General features: G+C 44.7%; 3 protein-coding genes across 4 annotated transcripts; 1 reads left to right on the top strand and 2 right to left on the bottom strand.

The window, feature by feature from the left end:
• The first annotated feature begins 155 nt into the window (after positions 1–155).
• Positions 156–11,026, top strand: fam114a1 (family with sequence similarity 114 member A1). The gene is given in 14 exon segments (XM_084687810.1): positions 156–269; positions 957–1,397; positions 6,164–6,236; positions 6,328–6,420; positions 6,423–6,556; positions 6,936–7,070; positions 7,194–7,346; positions 7,425–7,587; positions 7,873–7,958; positions 8,501–8,656; positions 8,756–8,895; positions 8,992–9,064; positions 9,633–9,686; positions 9,764–11,026. Coding segments are annotated over 14 exon segments (1,884 nt in total). The 5' UTR covers positions 156–185; the 3' UTR covers positions 9,863–11,026.
• On the bottom strand, positions 1,919–6,156 carry LOC146236375 (F-box only protein 15-like). 2 transcript variants are annotated; one of them, XM_084687811.1, is made up of 10 exons: positions 5,381–6,156; positions 5,135–5,257; positions 4,799–4,903; positions 4,072–4,299; positions 3,712–3,897; positions 3,475–3,604; positions 3,287–3,369; positions 3,013–3,146; positions 2,696–2,820; positions 1,919–2,398 (listed from the first exon to the last, which is right to left on the bottom strand). In XM_084687811.1, the coding sequence occupies exons 1-10, from the start codon at positions 5,497–5,499 to the stop codon at positions 2,123–2,125; spliced, it is 1,509 nt and encodes a 502-aa protein (XP_084543937.1). In that variant the 5' UTR covers positions 5,500–6,156; the 3' UTR covers positions 1,919–2,122. The 2 variants fall into 2 exon arrangements, with proteins under 2 accessions (XP_084543937.1, XP_084543938.1); XM_084687812.1 differs by lacking the exons at positions 5,135–5,257; positions 5,381–6,156 and adding an exon at positions 4,985–5,101.
• Positions 11,027–11,073: 47 nt separating the features above from the next.
• Positions 11,074–14,588, bottom strand: LOC146236373 (uncharacterized). The gene is made up of 8 exons (XM_084687676.1): positions 14,316–14,588; positions 13,875–14,162; positions 12,829–13,077; positions 12,606–12,719; positions 12,015–12,251; positions 11,895–11,921; positions 11,774–11,810; positions 11,074–11,536 (listed from the first exon to the last, which is right to left on the bottom strand). Exons 1-5 carry the CDS (start codon positions 14,413–14,415, stop codon positions 12,148–12,150), a joined length of 855 nt encoding a protein of 284 aa, XP_084543802.1. The 5' UTR covers positions 14,416–14,588; the 3' UTR covers positions 11,074–11,536; positions 11,774–11,810; positions 11,895–11,921; positions 12,015–12,147.
• Positions 14,589–19,543: the final 4,955 nt, after the last annotated feature.

Raw genomic sequence — 19,543 nt, 5'->3', positions numbered from 1 at the left:
TTCAGCAACATATCCAAACGCGGCCCTCGTCCGGAATGACATCATCACATGATTACATGTATTCGGTCTGTTTTGTTTATGCAAAACTAGTTGCAATACATTATTTATAGCAACTTAAAAGCACAACTAACAACAGATTTTGATTTGGCCTTTGAACGGTCACGGACTCCAAAGTTCCGTATAAAATGACGTCACTCAAAGGCTGCACTCGAACTGGCCCTGCCGACGTGGCTGAGCGGAAGGAGCGAGCGGATCTGTCAGTGAAACGGGTGAGGTGCACTATGATTTTCATACGAGCAAAGCTGCTTTCAGCATGCATACGTAAATAGCTAAAATGGCACTATGAATCATTAGGTTGTTAATCCTGTATTAGTTTTGTTAACGCAATTTCGGGATATTTAGTTGACAATTGTGAAGATGGATAACGCCAGCCTGTTTCAGACTGATAACTGGTTTCGCTCACTGAGTTTGTTGCCAAACAACTCGCTTCATTTAAGGGGGATTCATAGTTTCTAGATTAGATATTGCATATTGTCTACATGTTCACTCAACCACTTAATACCTTGAATATCTTTGCGTGTCTCTAAAATATGATTAAAGTTGGTGTCAAGTGAGTGCGTGGTTGTGACATTGTCATTTTGTGGAGGGGAACAATGAAAACAGAGATGTTGGTTGTTTGCAGTAGGCCTGATCACCAGAAATCTGTTCCTCTGCAAACAAAAAGAGGCTAAAGTTATTGTGTACCTAGTTCTGTGATGGTGTTGAATTCAGAAAATGTAATTGTGTTTAGCCAGACTTCATACCCTTAGGGTCTAGACTTTAGATCATAAATAGGTTCAGTAAATGACAAACATTTACTTCTCTCTTCCTTCATATTCTGAAGGTTTTATTGTATATGGCCTACTAATTGAGAATGTTTTTGACTCCCGGACCCTGCTCCTCTCTGCCTCCCCCAGATCAGCATGTCTACCCTAAAGGACACCAACTGCCCCGTGGACACCCCCCCAGACCTCACTGAGCCAGACCCGAGCACCCCCCTGCCCCCCACACCTCTCCTGCAGTCCTCGTTGGTCCCTGAGAGTCCCGAAGGCCCTGCTCCCCTGCCCCCCACACCTCTCCTGCAGTCCTCGTTGGTCCCTGAGAGTCCCGAAGGCCCTGCTTCCCTGCCCCCCACTCCTCTCCTGCAGTCCTCATTGGTACCTGGTTTAGAAGGCACTGGTTGTAACGATGCATCAGCCAAAGAGGACATCATCAGGGACAACAGCCATGGGGTTGCTGATGAACAACCAGAGCACAGTGTTGAAGGTCAGGTGACTGAGTGTGACCAATCGGTGAATCTGGAACCGGATGCTGTGGCCCCTGAAGAGGAAGCAGGGGTAGGGTTGCCTGTCGTCCAGGTAATATTTTTTTCACATACATAAAACCTACATAGCAGTCATGCAGGTATATTGCAGCCTGTCCAGACTGCGTTGGTGTTGATAAGATACAAATGCTGACTGATCTTTATCGGTCCTAACACTTCAGAAGACAAAAATAGACTATTGGCTATCACTACAAGCTTCCAGTATGAGCTACTAGTTCAAGTGACTGGTGCACGTATAGCCAACTAGTACAGGTTACTGTCAGGTTACTTTGCAGAGTTAGTTGAGAAGCCATATGATATGAAGACCAAGCCAAGTGATACGGGGACTTTTCGATAAAGCAAGTTTACCGATAAGACAGGATTATGTCTGGGAAGGTAGTTGACATAATAAGCCTGGCTTATTCGGTAAACTCGCTTTATAGAACAGGCCCAAGGTGTAGATACTAACCCTATTCTATCTACTAACCGTAATCCCATCCTAAAACAACAAAACTGTTTTTAGGGCTCTATTTGCTTCAGACCAGTGTCTGAAGTTGATAGCAGTCACAACACCAGGCACATAACATTTGTGTTTAATTATCCAGTGGCAATAAACAGGACTAAATGTTTAAAAAAAAAATAATCCTGCAACAAGAACAAAGTAAACAAACGTGTATATAATACACAACCTTTGCAATGGTCAAAACTACAAACTTGATCTGCACCAAACTAGTCCCACGATGAAAAAAACCTTTTCCTGCTCTGTTCAACTGAGCATGGTCAGCCAGTGTCATCTGTTCCAAAGTGCCTGTTGACCTTAGCCAGGGTGATGGCGAGGGTGAGGCTGATGAGGAAGAACTGCTTTTGCTCCTCCAGCCAGACCAGCTTCATCTTCACCTTTCCCTCCAGCTCCTGATACCGTATCAGGAAGTGATCGCCCTTGTAGTGCCTGGACATCCGCTTTCCACAGGATAGCACCATTGAGACTGGAGTGCTGACACACCACATGGGGTTCTGGGACTCGTCCAGTAGTGTCAGGCTCATTATACAGCAATTCTACAGGGACATAAAGACAGGACAAAATTCTCATCCTGTACTTTTCCATGTTAAAAGGCCTACTAGATATAAGATATTCATTACTAGAATTTTGGGACTTGACAAACTGTGGCAAGTTCATGACATAACGTAACAAATATTATATTATTATTCGTCACCCTCTTATCACAGCTGACTGTCCATATTAGGGAAGGGTAATTGAATTAAACCCTGTTAGTAAAAATTAAGTGTATTGGAACATGTTTAGGGGCATGGTTGATTTTGGCCCTGGATTGGTTGAGACTCTGGATAGCTTACCTCCACACTCCCCTGCAGGGCTCCCCACCTCCAGGGAAGCAGGACTTTGCCAGACAGTGGGGTGTGCTGGGAAAACGTATTCTTCCTGATGGCAGTCAGATAAATGTACCTTCCATGGATCTGACCTGGTAAATAAAACCAGACAATATTGTCCAGACAAGTTACCATACATCAGTTCTAGGTGAAAGGGCCTAAACAATATACAGTCCTGTTATAAAACAGGAACAGGATCTCAGGTCTCTAGCCGCGTTTCAGTATTTAATCTCGGCGTCAAAACAAATTATTTCTCTGCCAGAAGCTCTGTGTAGCTTGTTTACCTTTCTCACAGGAGAGCTGAGGGAAGCATCCCAACATGATCTGTGTCACAGTGTTGTGGAGCACAATGTGTAGCCTGTAACTATGGAGATCATAGCTGGGGTCCTCGTCCCTGCAGTATGGTATAGCGTACGAGCTGGAGGCAAGGACCAAGAATGACTCAGTGAATTGAACCCAGCATAGAACGGTGGCTGGGACCAGTGGTCACAGAAAGAACAGTTGAATCAGGTAAAGAATAACTCATGATTTGAAAAACAAAAATGTGTTTAAGTGTACCAAAAGGGAGAACTCAGGAGACTCCTCTCCACCAACCGGTGAAAGTGGAAGTTGGCGATGACAAAGGCAATGGTGGAATTACCCTGCACAGACAAACAGAAAGAGTTTAAATGGCTTTCTCTGTTAATTAAATTGATTACTGAATGAATCAATAAATGTAAATATAACTTCTCAGGCAAGGCCATTACCCTCCATGTCCCTACGAGGAGGCCATGGGGAAGAAACACCAGGTTTACAAGCTGGTCCGAGCCAATAATCTGCTTACTCCCAGAGATGGTCTCTCTATCCAACCTGACCATCAGGGAGCGCCAGCCATGTCTGGTAGAGAATGGTGGGTTAGAGTTAGAGCGTGCTGAGTAAGAGTTGAACAATGTTGGGTAACATGGGTAATGTAAGCTCTATGATACAAACCGACAGAGACATACTTAAACATATGGGACCTCCTGACTCCGTGGAGCTGCAGACTAGTCTGACAGAAGGAGGGCCAGTGCTCTCCACTCCAACACACCGTCACGGACGACTTGGAGAAGTAGACATGGATGGGCTCAAAGGTGCCCCGCCACCCTGACAGCTCATCACACAGGGTCAAATCCCAGGTCACATGCAGGTTCCTGGTAGAGAAGAGCAAAGCTAAGAATGGGCCTTCCTCATGTTTGTTTACACTGGCAGAACAATTCAATCCAAAAGAAACAACCCATTTGATGTCCACATAAACTAACATTTTGCACCCTGCTAATATTTCTGGAGCGTCCCAGTTGACCTGAAAAGACAGGAATATAACTGACCTGAGGACTCGCTCTGTCTGGCTGGGCAGCCCAGTGAAAGGGTTGATGTCTTTGAGATCTCGCTTCCACCTGTTCTCTTTGCATATGGCCATGGTTCTGAGGTACAGTCTCCTCCAATAACCGTTGGCCCGCTCCTGGACCTTCACAAAATTCTGCTTCTCTATAATCTTGGGCCTCCACCTCTTACTGCTCCCATACTTTGACAGGTACAGCTGGTGCCACATATCACTGCCGAGTCAGGGGGACAGGTGTGTGGACAGATTCATGTGGATGGAGGTGGACAGGGAGGATGGAGGTGGACAGGGAGGATGGGGGTGGATAGAGGGAGGATGGGGGTGGATAGAGGGAGGATGGGGGTGGATCGAGGGAGGATGCGGGTGGATAGAGGGAGGGTGGGGGTGGATAGAGGGAGGTGGATAGAGGAAGGATGGGGGTGGATAGAGGGAGGATGGGGGTGGCTAGAGGGAGGATGGGGGTGGATAGACGGAGGATGGGGGTGGATAGACGGAGGATGGGGGTGGATAGACGGAGGATGGGGGTGGATAGACGGAGGGTGGGGGTGGATAGAGGGAGGTTGGGGGTGGATAGAGGGAGGTGGATAGAGGGAGGATGGGGGTGGATAGAGGGAGGATGGGGGTGGATAGATGGGGGTGGATAGATGGGGGTGGATAGAGGGAGGATGGGGGTGGGGACATAATTTTGAGGATGGATCCAGCGCTTCTCTTACTCAATGTTAGCCAGCTGGTGGAACAGCTTGTTGACATGCTCAATGCACAGCAGAGAGTAGACGTCCAGGTATGACAAGATCTTTTGCAGAATCTCAGGTGGCATCCTAAATGATCAAAGAAGTTAGATTATGATGATTAAAACACAAAATGCTCAATCTCCGTCTGATGCAGGTAGAGCACACTACCTCTCCAGTGAAATCTATGATGAAATGAAATGACAAGGGCCAATAAAGTGACTTAAAATGAAATAACTAGGCCTATGCATCAAAGTAAAGAACCAGATAGGGCTTTGTAATAATTAAAGTCAGAATGACTGTGACAATACAATACCCTACCTCAGAATGTAGTTTTGAGTGCATGGAGTTGGTTTGACCGCACATGTGTCTGGGACAATCGAAGATTTACGTGCTTCTGGGATCTTGTGTGAAAACATCGTTGGCTTGAATGTCTTTGAACGCCTGCATCAACAGGAAATATTTTGCAAGCAGGACAATTAACTTGATAAGTCAAATTCGGACTAGAATAGCCTGCTATATAATATACACTGAGGCTACAGCAAACGTTTACACTTGATTAATTACCCTTTCGAAGAACGTCCTCTCTTGTGCTTGACTCTTGAACCTCCGTCATAAATAGGCGGTTCGTTCTTCTCCAAACCTGCTTTAAAATGACGGAAGAATTGCCCACGTCCAGTAGCCATGGTTATAGACACATCTGCAGACTGCTCTGTACGGTAGCTAAAGTAACAAAAGTGGCAAATAGCCTAGCCTTTGTTTAATAAATAACTGTGATAAGCAGTTCACTGCACAGTGCCTAATTACATTGTTTTACCAACACGTGAGTGTTGCTGAGACCGTATGCTCGCAGAATGATATTTCTTTTCAAACGCTCAATTGGTGGGCTGATGTAGTTGGTTTCACAAGTAGCCTAATAGCCTGGTTTTGCCTGCACATTTAGCCGTTTGAGTTGAGCTAAGTGTGGTGTGACGTGCTACATGCAACCTCTGCAGGCCAATTATGAAAATTAGGTCTGCTGTCTGCGTTTCTGACGCGCACACTTGTGAGCCTGCGTTAATAAACAGATGTATCCTAAACTATGAAAGCCCATAGTTTACATGGTAAACAACCTTTGTCTTGTCTTCAGGCTTTCCTAGGTTTTTGCCTCTAGGTTTGTAAACTGCTGTAACTGGGAGGTTGATTACAAGTTTGTGATTGTGCTCTGTCTAGGAGACCATTTGTAGATTTGTGTTTTCTCAGCTTGATACATCAGAGAAAAGCAAGAGACTAAAAGAGAAGAGATGTTCTTAAGAGATGCATCCTTCACATGCTTTGCTACAAATCTTGTGTGTGTTGGACCCTTTCCAGGACAAAGAGAAAGGTTGGGGTGGATGGGGCTCATGGGGGAAGTCGCTGCTGACCAGTGCCTCCTCCACCATGGGTAGGTCCTCTCCTCTCTGTTCTCTCATTGGCATGTAAGTATGGGGGGTTACTGTATTCACGTCTGTGTCTTTTAATGTGTGTGTGTGTAGGACAAGGCTTGACCTCGGTGAGGGAGAAAGCAGGAGGGGCTCTGCGACTCCACAGGACTTCAGTTGGTGAGGAGGCACGAGAGGAGGTTGAGGAGAGGAAGGGGGAGGAGAGGAGGAGAGCAAGGGGGGAGGAGTAGAGAGTGGAGGGGGCTCTGCTTCATCGGCCCTTTCTACTGAAGCACCAAGCAGAGGAGTTCTGTCCACCATCACCTATGCAGTGCAAAACACTGTGAGTGTACATCCTCACTCACTCACTCACTCCCTCCCTCACTAACTCACTCCCTCAGAGCCCAAGGCATAAGCAAACTAAGCGGCTGCTTAGGTCCCCTGTGGCCACCAGAGGGCCCCCAAGAGCACATATTAAAGCTTAATTTAAAAATTATATATACACCATCACGGAGGGGCCCCCAAATCAATTCTGCTTAAGGGCCCATAAAGGCTTGGGCCAGCCCTGCACTCCCTCACTCACCCCCTCACTCTCTCTCTCTCCCCTCAATTCTCTCCCTCTTTCTGCCACCCATACCTCTCTTCCCCACTCCCTTCTCTCTGCCTCCCCTCTATATTCCCTCCCACCCACCCTCTCCTCTCCCTGTCTTTCCTCCTCTCAGGGGAGGTCAGTGATTAGTGGGGGTCTGGATGCGTTGGAGTTCATAGGAAAAAAGACCATGATAGTTCTGGCAGAGAGTGACCCTGGATTCAGGAACACCAAGATCTTGATGCAGAGGACTGTGTCCCTCAGCCAGGTACCTACACACAGACACATATTCAACACAAGTGCACTGTAATGTTTATAAGACTGACTGCTTCATACAACGTCACAGCCTGACAGGCTTCTGGTTGTTCACTCTGTGGTTGTGATTGGTCAGATGCTGAAGGAAGCCAAGGATAAGGAGAGGGCACGGCTTAGCAGTCAGACAATCAATGAGCCCACAGCCCACTACGGAATCCTGTTTGATGACTACCAGGGCCTATCACACCTTGAGGCCCTTGAGATTCTGTCCAATGAGAGTGAGGCACAGGTACATCATGCAGACACACACGCACACACGCACATTCACAGACACACACACACATTGATTCCTTTTTTCTCTGTGCAGGTGCAGGCGTTTCTCTCTTCCTTGACCGAGGAGGAGCAGGAGGAGGTGAAGAAGGAGCTGATTGCCATCAAGGACATCTTCATCAGCCGAGAGGAAGAGGAGGATGTGGACGAGAAAGAGGAGAAGGAGATGGAGAGGAGGGATGGAGAGACAAAAGACAACGGTAATCTAAGTTCACAGATAGGGTTCCACCCATCTGTGTGCCAACTTCTGGTCTGGAATCCGTATTAAGCCATAGCAGTCAGGTACCAACATCAGCCATAATGACAGTTGTGCATTATCTTTTCAGTTAGCCCTTCATTATCACCAGATAGGGATATGAGGTCTCCAAGAAATACCAAGAATATCATGTATCGAGAGATAGTGACCCCAACCCTAAGAAAGCACTTATGTATGTACTGAGCTAATTGTGTTTGTGTGTGTGTGTGTGTACATGGTTGTGTCTCAGCTGCTGATGGGGAGGAGTTTGTGAGCATTCTAACAGAGCTTCTGTTTGAGCTTCACGTGGCTGCCACCCCTGACAAACTCAACAAGGTGACCACACCACACAGACGTCAGGAAACCTGCACACCCCAAGAGCAACACACCTGATTCAAATGAATGGGTCGTTATCAAGCTCTGTGGAAACCTGATAACGACCATTTGTTTGAATCAGGTGTGCTGGACCAGGGAAACATCTAAAACATACAGGACAGCGGTTCCTGAGGACCAGGATTGAACACCACTGCCTAATGCTGAGGACACACTATACGATTTTTTAAATCTTATAAGATTTTCAAACTGAGAGACCACAAACATGAGGACAAAAAATCCTAGATGTAGCCGTTTTGCTCCTACAGTGTGTGGTCACTCTTAATACACCTCACACCAAGGGAACATCTGATAAAATCTGTGGAACCATCAAGATAATCGGGACATATGTTACCTAGGATTATCGGAAGGGCCAAAATCGGCCCGATTATCCTGTGGTGTGTCCCCAGCATTAGAGGCTACAGTAGTGACTGACCATGTGCTATGTCACAATGTCACTATCAGTGAATGCATCTGTAAAACCTGCTCATGTCATGCTTACTTAGGCTCGAATGAGAGCACGTGATTGGCTTAGAGAGGTGGAAGTGGCAGTATCCATGGAGACCATCAGCAACTCCTCCACAGAGGAGATAAAAGGAAGAGAAAACACAGAGGGGGAGAAGGAGGAGGAGATCAAAGAGAGCAAGACAAGATCCGTAGAGGTAAGTATTGCTTGTGTCTGCGTGGATGTTTGCGTGTGTGTATGGGTTTGAGCGTGCATGTAGTATGTGTGTATTTATTCAGTTCTCCCACGCCCCCAGGCCGTGTACCTGTCATCAGTTGGTAGTCTGGCTGAGGTAACTGCCCGCAGTATCGAGCAGCTCCACAAGGTGGCAGAGTTGATCCTCCATGGCCAGGACCTGGAGAAGTCAGCCAGGGAGCAGGCACACATTCTTACCAGGTAGGGTTTGTGTGTGTGTGTGTGTGTGTGTGTGTGTGTTTGTTACCATACCATGTATGAATTCATAACTGTAAGTGTATGTGATTCTTGTTGCAGGTTGACTTGTGCCATGTGTGGGGAGGTGGCCTGTCTCGCCAAGAGGTTCTCTGGCGTATTGCTCACTGTGGGGGTAAGTGTGTGATTGTGTAGCGTTGTGTCTGGGTGAAGCTGTGTGTGTGTGTAGCTGCTGTTATGGGAAGTAGAGTGAGTACACTCACATGCAGGAGAATGCAATACAGTATGAAGGAATCAACTGAAGGGGTATTTAATGGCAGGGCAGGAGTATGGATAGACAGACAGACAGGAACTAGGTAGTGGAAGTAAACTGGAGAGCTATAAGTGAAAACAGCCAATCACTGGAAATCCTATGAGTATAAATACCACCAAGCGGTCTGGAGCTAATCTGACACTGAAATACAAACCACAAACAAACTTGCCATGAATGGATGGAGAACCGGAGTGGATGTACTGTGTGGCTGGTGAGTTGATAGAAGGCTGAGAGTTACTGAAGCTATGTCCATATACAGTGTGTGTGTGTGTGTGTGTGTCTTGCTGCCTGTGTGTAACTGTCTTTGCATCTGGCTGAATGTGTGCGTAGTTGTGTTTTTTTATCTTCTTATGTATTTCATTCTCATTGGTTCTTTTTCTCTCTTGGTTTTTCTTGGTTTCTCTCTCCCTTTCTCTATCTCCTTCCTTAGGGTCAAAAGAAGGCTGAGGAGTTGAGTCCATTGGTAGACAATGTGATGCTTGAGGTAAGGGCACACGCACACCTATGCAGTGATGATGATGAGAATGATGATGATGATGAAGGTTGTGTTCTCCTGCCCAGGGTTCTAACAGCACCACCTACATCCTAAACGCCTTCCAGTTGCTGCTGCCAGTTCTCCAGGTGTCCCATCTCCAGACCCAGATCTCTAGAACCAAGTAGCACACAGGCATCCACAACATGGAACCCTGTGGAAAGCCACAACACTAACGCTGCCTTAACACTCACTCACACACAGACCACACATTACCACAGACATACACACACTATACCTCACCACACTAACACTGCTTACTGCTGAAGTGCCATTAGCACATGCTTGTCTTAGTGTACAGAAACATATATATAGAGAGCAGATGAAGTATATATTGTAGAAGTATAGCGGGAGACTGAAGAGAATTATATATTCTTGAATATGGTAACCCAGATTGATCATCTGTAAAAAAAAAGTCAATACTATGTAATAGTAGGGTTATTAATGCCAGTGCTAAAATTCATATTTGATTTTGTTTAATTTGTCTGTTTATATTAGCTACTTGAAACTAAAAAGTGTAGTTTGCAGCGGAATAATGATGACAGTCAGACCAACTATAAACACACAGATGAATGTCCCTGCGTATGATTGGCTACACCGAACCAGGCCTCTGTGATGGGATACCTCTGTTTTGAGAGAAAGTAGCTGTGACATGCAGGTCTGATTGGGTATCTGTGTACTGACAGGAAGTGACTGAGACCATTTTTTCTTTCTCTCCTTTTTTCTGTTCAAATGTGCTTTACATGAGCACAATGTTTCTAGCGTTGCTTGTTTCTGATGTTGTTTTTAAACTATTCAATTGATTCTGAAATACCTTGCACCAAATAAAGCTGTTAAGTTGTAACTATTAACTTAATCAGTCTTGGAAGCCAGTATAGGTCATTTATACCATTCCTCCTACTCTGAGGTTGAGGTAAACTGTGACAGAGACTGAATGATCGACAGATTACATGTCAGAAAACCAAGACCTTGCTTTTAGACATGGAGATCTAATGCTATTAGCTAAGTGAGCATAGCATGAGGAATATTCCTCAGTAGGGATAGAGTTATGTCGCTTCAGATCCTCACTTAGTCAACCGATCATCATTAAAGTTGACCGACCCTACCTGGCCATTGACCAAACAATGACTGTTAGATATATGTGAAGGGTTTTGATTCAATACTGCACCTCTCTTTCTAATGTTCACATTGTCATTATCTTTCTCCATCACTCTTTACCGCTCTTTCGAGACACTATGAAGTGTCCATATCCCTGTGGGAAGATGCCAAAAATAAACAGTTTGAACCCTAAACATGCCTGCTTCTACAATTTAATAAACCATGGTCTTACTGGCCACTTCATATGATTTATTAGGTAAGCAATACACAAGAAGCTTATACACACTGACAATAATACTATAAACAGGATGCAACATTTTCCATAAAAGCTATCAATAGATGTCAAAGAGCTAAAAGAGAAGGCCTGGCACTCCTCTCCTCCACCTCTCCTCTCCCTCTCCTCTTCCTCTCCCTCTCCTCTTCCTCTTCTCTCCAGCTGGTACCTTTCCATCAAGTCTATGGACAGGGGAGGGAGGAAGGAGGACTGGAGAGGAATGCAAAGGGGGAAGGATTGGAGATAGGGGAGGGAGGAGTAGAGAGGGGGGAGGTAGGAGTGGAGACAGGAGAGTGGGTATCAGAAGTTGAGAGGAGGGAGAAGAGGGTAAGGGAGAAGGAGGAAGGGAGGGAAGGAATAAAAGAAGAGAGGGAGGAGGAAAGGAGTAAGAGAGGAAAGGGAGGAAGGAGACTATGACTCTGAAGATGGGCTGGAGGAGGGTCAAAAGGAGAAAGAAAAGGGGAAGTTAGTTTTGTGGTTTTCTAAAGTTATTGATCTAACTAACACCAGACTAAGACCAGATTAAGGACTAAATACCCAAGAGGTACACTTCAACACACACACACACGCACTGACTGCCTTTAAAGAATAAGAAATGCAAAAGCAGTTGCATAATGTATGTGAGAAAATTGAGAGATATGTCAATATTTTGATGAAGGGAATGTACCTTTGTTGTCACGGTAAACTCTGATGGTGTTATTCCTCTGTGAACAAAAGTAAACACAGGTCACACAGTAATACACTCAACATTAGCTCAGTGTGGAAGAGGGCAATAGATGAGTCCTTACCTGCAGACTCATGAATGGGTGATAGAGCTGCCAAAGCACAAGATGTGAGGAACTTAAGCACTCACACATACTCAACAACAAATGGACAATGACTTCTTATCTAGAACTAAAGGAACTAACTTGGACAACGGGATCTGTAGTCACTGTCGAGGTCTCTTATTGGACAATGGGACTCATAGACATTGGTTAAGCCTCCTATTGGACAGCAAGAAACCTTACAGATATTGAACAAGGTACTTGAAATTGTTTATCCTTAGGATAGATTTGTTTGAATTTGATCATTAGAATGAAGTTTAACGTAACCAAAGCACTTGCCATTGAGAGTAGTGGCCATCTTCATCTTCAGCCCCCTTTCATCTGTGGACATACATCTATTTAGTGTGAGTGTGTGCGCAAGTGAGTGAGTGTGTGTGTAAGTGAGAATCAGAATCAGAATTTGGTTTTTATTCGCCATGTACTGTAGGTTTACACAAACACAAAATGTACTGTGGCCGGAAGGTGCCAACAATAAACATACGGATCTTCAATCAAAAAGCAGAAAAGTACGGTAGTCAAACTAATCCTAAGAACTAACAACAACTAACAAAAATAAAACAAATGAATATGTAAATTATAAAATATAAATAAAAATATAGATAAAAATATGAATGTGTGAGAGAGAGTGTTAGTGCACAGAGAGAGAGAGAGAGAGAGAGAGAGAGATAGACTCACTGTGGCAGCAGAACCTCTTCCATTGTACTTGACTCAGGATGAAGGTGAAGACCAGTAGCAGGATGACACAGGGCAGAGCCAGATACAGCACCCTGTACACACACCAACCCTCATCTGGCCAGGAGCAGAGGAGAGAGCAAAGAAAGTAAATAAGAGGAGGTTAGGGAAGAGAGAGAAAGAGATGACAGTAGAGAGGAGGCCAATACAGACTAGTCAGACTTACTTCTCTGAGGGTGTGTCTGTGACTGTGTCTGTGACTCCAGGATCTTCTGATTGGTCATTTGGAGGAGACACTTGCTGTGATTGGTTGATTTGTAAGTGTGTAAGCCTGTAAGGCAGCAGTTTAATAATCTCACTGTCTCCTCTTCCTCTCTCTGGTCCTCTGGTGTGTTGAGGATAGAGCCATGCTTGACGTGGCTGTAGAGGGTCACGTTGACTGGCTGGACCACCATCCACAACTCTACACGCTCACCTTGGGGCCAAATTCACAAACATTCTTAAGAAAAAATGTATCTTAAATGTTATTTTAATAAATAGTTTTGTTCTAAGAAATCTTATGAACATTCTTAATAACCTTTTGGGGGGAATATGATTTCTTCAGAAAAACTTAAGAAGGAATTAAATATTTGTTCTTAGAAATCATAGTAAATAACCTCTTTAAGTAGGGATAGCCTCACAATTGTCTTAAGTCCCAAAAGGTAATATGATTCAGATATGTAATGGATAGTAAAATAGTAAACATTAGTAAATATACATTATAATACATAAAAAGGACTCAAATGTTTAGCTGTTAAGTGTATTGAGCTATTAATCAAACATGTAGCTATCAAGTATACTAGAAAAATAATATCCTTACTAATCAAAATAGTTGTAATGGATGTTTGTGTTTGAGATGGAAGTCATTAAAACTAACATCTCTCACACACCACTATATTTGAAACTTATCGCAAGGTGTTACTAACGAGCCAAGATGAAAAGTAACAGGCTAACTGCAGATTTAGCAATGTAGGTAGGCTTACTGGATCAGGCAAGGCAATCCTCGAAGCAAACCATTTATTCAACAAAATGTTGATGTTCTTAAGATGATATTTGAGTTTTCTATGAATTTCAGGTAGGAACATTCCAACTCAGTTGGAAAGACATGAGTTGGGAAAAGAGGCAGGGGTAGAGAAGGGGTAGGTGGATGGGTATGAAGTTGTGGTTAACTATAGATTACTTTTATCCCAGGAGCAAACCATATAACTTCCATCTCCAGCTGGCATCACCCACCTGAGAGAGAGGCATTGCTTTGGAGATCCAGAAGGTCCACATCCACGTCACACATATACCAGCCGGTGTCTGCATGGTCACTGGTGGGTACTGTACTCTTCCTGTTTGTATTGTTCATGAAGCAGAGAGGCTTCTCAGAAGCCATGCCACCCTGACCTCCTGGGACCAGAGGGGAGTCACACAGATCCCCCATCCCAGTTTCCCCCCTTCCCTCATCCGCCCTCTCTCCACTACCCAGCCCGTCACAGGGATCATAGCGGTGACAGTGGAGGTTCACTCTCAACACTGCTGGAGAGACACAGGTACACAAAGGGATTTCTGATAAGTCTGTGTACATGTTTTGATGAGTGTGAGCACTGCCACACACACACACACACACACACACACACACACACACACTACTTTGTGCTAGAAAGGACCTTAGCCTATTGGTTCACCAACCTCTGGTTGTAATGAAGAATTCTGGTAGGCAGATGATGAAGGCGAGGATGACCAATATGAAGAGTTTGATGAGTGCTGATTTTGTCATGGAAACATGCATACAAACACACAACCTTTCCTTGCGATGTCTGCTTCCTGCCTCAACAGACACACGGTTGAGCAAACAAACATTCGACAAACGCACAAGTTACTCTCTCCTGCCTAACTGTTATTGCTTGACTTCCGTGAGCCTATAGATGGTTCTAGAACGTTGTTCTCTTGTTCTTCTCTCTCCTTCCCGCACATGTAGTCACTCAAATAAATGTGTGGTTTCAGAGAAGCTGTAGCAAATTACACATTCACCGCCCAAGACTTCCTCCTACATTTCCTGTCCCTATCTCATTATGTGAAATTCTTCATCTGAACACTTGTGTGTATGAAAGAGAGAGTACCTTATCATTGTGTATGTGATGGAGAAAGAAAGAGTACATTATCACAGTCATTTTGGGCAGTCCTTGTGGATTGATAAATTATCAAATCTATAGTGAGGACAGGAAAACGCGACCATATGCAGAAGTGACATCACAATGACTAAATTCACCATAATTGCTCAAGTATTATAATATGATTTATACCAATGCTTGTCCACTACATGACCATTGTGTGTGTGTAGGTGTGTGTGCACACATGTGTATTTGTGTGAGTGTTGCATGCACGCAGGCATGTATGTAAGTGAGAGTTTCAGTTTACTTGACTAGATATTGAGAGGCCATGCATGGCCTACATAGCCAACCACAAGTGAACAGCTCTGTCACCCCTACAAGCAACCACATTCTACCTCCCGCTATCTGTGGTTGTCTGTTACCTGACAATCCAGATAATGTTGCACAACATGTGGCACAGTAACCCCACAGACAACTGTGTGTGTGTGAGAGTCAAACACATTTAGTTTTGGGGCCATGCAGGACCAGGCGGCCTATATTCCATTTCATGCTTTAGTTGCAACTCCAGGCTACTCTGTTTGTCAGCAAGAACCCAGCTTTCACTCTTTCACACAATTGTGTCCCGCTGTGTGTTAGAGAGTGGTTTTCGAAACCTGACAGTCAGGCTGGCAGGTTCCTTGTTATCATTATGGTGCATACGACGCCGCTCAGTAACAATATCGTCTTCCTGGGGGTGGACAAGTAGGCTTTCTTATCGAATGGGAGCAACAGTGTAGGCAACCTCTCTCAAGGTATACCAATATTAAAATAGCCTGCTGCTGCCAAAACCCCTAATATAAACTTCAATAATAGAAGTCCCCATTTGTTCTTATTTTCTTGTTCTCGACGGACAACATTAAATCCCTAAAATTACATTTTTTTTCATCAAATCAAATATGTTGACTGACATACAAAAAAAATAAGTAATTTAATTATTGTTGGCCACCGGGCGTCACGCGTTTCCGATTACTAATTTTCTCGTGCTCGGGAACTGAACTAGTTTTACAGCAAACATGGGAACAATCAAAACGAGATTAACAATCCGAAACTAAACATCAAAGTGAAGTTGCAAGGTAAGAAAGCGCTTGATATTTCCTATTGACAACCTGTCAAAGTATAACGCACACAAATTATATCATGTTTACTAAACGAAAACACCAGTTGAAAACTACCACTGGGAAATGAAACGCCCAGCCAATGGTGCCTCAAGAGCGGCAGGAACACGGAAGATAGCTTGGTGTTTCTCATGGCCTCGGCGCTATGAAAGTCATACGAGTGGACTAGTAACTAGACTGCTAAATTTGCTAATTAGGCCAAAGTCAGTACTGAATTGTTGCGTGTGGAAATATGTGAAGCATGGAGAGGACCTTTCTTTTGTTATTCCTGTGCCCTATAGCCTACATCGCGCGGCTGCAGTGACCCTTTTTTGTTTTAAAAACTCAACGATGTTTATATCTAATAATAAGGAATCTCTGTCTCTTTGTGTGGTTTAGTGGGATTTTAGGTTAAGGAGTGTCCTACGATTATGTCAAGAACCAGGCACTGCTAAATCTGTGTCAGTTTAACGACTCAAGGACGTGCGATGCTGCTTTTGACTTTGTTTGGACGAGCGCTCGAGATCCCCCCCCAAAATAATTGTGGCAGGTTTCGCGATGGATCCCTTTCAGCTATGTTGCTGGCACTACACATAGCGTTGAGCTGCACTAGTTATATGCTACACCTCGTTTAGCTGAACTCCACTAAGCGTTTTAACAACTGACCTCACAGGGTTGTCAGTATGGAATAAATGCTGGACAATATTGAAAGTGGATACTTTTTATAAGCCTGGGCGGCGGCAGGGTATGGTTGGGCCACACCCACACCAAGAATTGTTTGCCCCACCATGGAACAACCAAGTACTGAGCAGATAAAGGTTAGGGTTTGGGTTACATAACATTTACATTTATGCATTTAGCAGAGGCTTTTATCAAAAGCAACTTCCAAAAAAGAGCTACATAAGTCAAAAGTGCACAGGTCACGAATCATAACAACGAGATAGCCCCAAACATTGCGGGTAACCAACACATGAAGCATACATTGTGAAAACTAAATAATTCCCAAAGGGAAGTACCATAAGAGCATGCAGTTAAACAAGATACAATTAAACAACATGAACCTTGAAAAGTGCAAGGGTGTACCTGTGGAAAAAAGCAAGCAACACAATTATATTACACAGCAAGTACAATAGTTCTAAGTCAGTTACAACTAACCAAAAAGAGGAACAACTCTCTCAATAAGAGTCATTGTGATCCTGGAGAAAACATCAGGTTCAGCCGAACGTTCCTATGTGCCGTTGTACTCCCAGAACAAGTGCGTCTTGAGCCTTTTCTTGAAAGTGTCTCTGACAATCAGTGTCTCTGATGGAGGTGGGGAGTTGATTCCACCATTGAGGGGCAAGACAAGAGAAGAGCTTGTGTTGGGACCAGGCGCTCTTGAGCGGTGGGACCACCAGACGGTTGTTTGAAGAAGATGTAGGTGGCGGGTGGGGGTGTAAGGCTGGAGCTTTAGACTTGATGTAGTCGGGTGCAGGGTTAATTTAGGGTTAACGTCAACCCGTTCCATTTCTTTTTACCCCTTTTGAACATTACACTCCTGCTGACACTGTCCAGAGATCAGCGGGGAAGCTTTAAGGCCTTGCTATACCATTGCCCTACGATTTGTGTTGGTATTACACATCTATGGTGGTTACTAATACATGAGGTGTTAATAGCCTCATGGCCAATTATGGGCCGTGAAACTGCAGACTCAGCCTCCACTAAATGCCATGCTAATGATCTCATAACATGTCATAGTCAGAAAATAAATGCAGAGTAATGGTTACAGCTCACCCACTGCATCACATACAGGACTCCTTTCTATACATGTTATGCATGCTTGCCATGCCTCCTGCCTCATCAGTATGGCTTCTGTCTCCTCAATTTGACATCCCTTCTTTCTCTCATTCTCAGTTTCTCTCACTCTCTTTCATTCTCTCTTTCTCTCATTTTCATGTTTTCCACGATTAGTTTTCTTGGTCATTGAGTGAATACAACAGCCTAGCCAGACGTGAGGCAATATGGTGTGTGTGTGTCCACCTGTGTACCTGGATAGGAGAACAATTGCAATCCCCTGTGCAACAGGCATGGATCAAAATAATTGGGTAGTTCTAGGTAAGTCTAAAGGATGGTGGGGCGTGTGTTGGCGTGCAGGCTCACGTTGAGTAGCGTTACCATGGTATCAGTCAGGGTGTTTCTGACTCTGTCCGCTCAAACCCTGTACAGTCGAACACACGCACACAGTCTCTAACTGGACATCAGAGGTCAAACTAACGTCGATGCTCTGGATCGACTGGCAGACGCTGTCTCAGTGTCTCAGAGAGAAGGGGATGAGGAGATTTCAATGAGACTGCCTTGGATGAAGAGATTGACATTGGATGGAGGGAGGTAGTAAGGATGGAGGAAGGGATGACGGAGAGATGGAATCAAGGAGATGGGGAAAGAGAAGGGATGGATTAGAGATAAAGGGATGGTGGAGAGGAATGGTCGGTGAGAAAGAGAGAATGATGAGATATGCTGTCAAAGTTATTTTCATAAGAGGAAAAACTGGGACATGATAAATGGATCTGGAGTGCAGGCATACACACACACGCACCCTCACAGACACACGCACCCACATGCAACTGGACACAGAATGCAGATAATGTCCTTGATGTGTGTATGAAGCTGCTGTTGGCTGATTCAGTAGATGCGGGGTGAGAAAATACTGACTACCAAAGGTTGTCTGACTGTTTGTGAAATGACACACACCAAAGGTTATTCTCTCTGCATATTCTCTCTGGTGTGAAATTGCAGAGCTATAATATTGTACTTCCAGATCACTTGATTACAACCGTACCAACACACACACACACACACACACTAACACATGCCGAGGCTCAGTGTTGTAAGGAAGCAATTATTTGCTTGGCCAGTCTGATCCTGTTCTTAGTCTCAAGGACAGACAGCCAGCCACCTGATTACAGCAGAGCAAGACAGCCAGACCGTGTGTGTGTGTGCACACTTTTGTATCTGTTTTGTGGTGCTAACATGCTGCCTGTGTGTGTTATATTATTTATACTGTGTGTGTGTGTTCATCCCAGTATACAGTGTGTGTACAGAAGACAGGTCCTGACAGGCCCAGACCAGCCTCTCCTGGGATCAACCGATCAAGCCAGGAAGTGTGGCTGTTCAGCCTGCACACACACGCCCCATGTGCATCTTATTGTGATGTGTGTAGGAAATTGAATAGGATGGGGAAAAAGTACAAGAGAAGAAGGGGAAGTGGAGGTCTCTGTAACCTTGTGGCAAGGGGGGGGGGGGGGAGGAGGAGAAGTGTGAGAGAATAAGAGGGAGAGGAGGAGGAGGGGGGATGGATATGTAGGGAAAGAGAGGGAGACAATAACAGAGTGGGAGAACTCCCCCAGATGGCTGCTATACTGTATGTGTCAGAAAGATACAGGTAGGGTGTTTGTGTGTTTACTTTTAACTGTGTGTATATGTCCAAGGACACTTTGCATCTCGGGTTGTAAGAGAGTTGAATGATTGCTTCAGATCACCACAATAAAGACCTATAACGTTAGACAGATGAAAAACACCCTTGCCAAATGACCGATGATGACAGCCCGGTACTTATTGACCAATCGGCTTTAAGTTTGATGTCTTCCCTAAGGGGCTGTATGCATGTGTGCGTGACATGCTGTCAGTGTCTGTC

This window comes from Hypomesus nipponensis, chromosome 22, assembly GCF_054491055.1.
Source record: "Hypomesus nipponensis isolate SF chromosome 22, ASM5449105v1, whole genome shotgun sequence".
NCBI lineage: Eukaryota > Metazoa > Chordata > Actinopteri > Osmeriformes > Osmeridae > Hypomesus > Hypomesus nipponensis.
The sequence above is the reverse complement of the archived record's forward strand: the minus strand, read 5'-3'. Positions and strand labels throughout refer to the sequence as shown.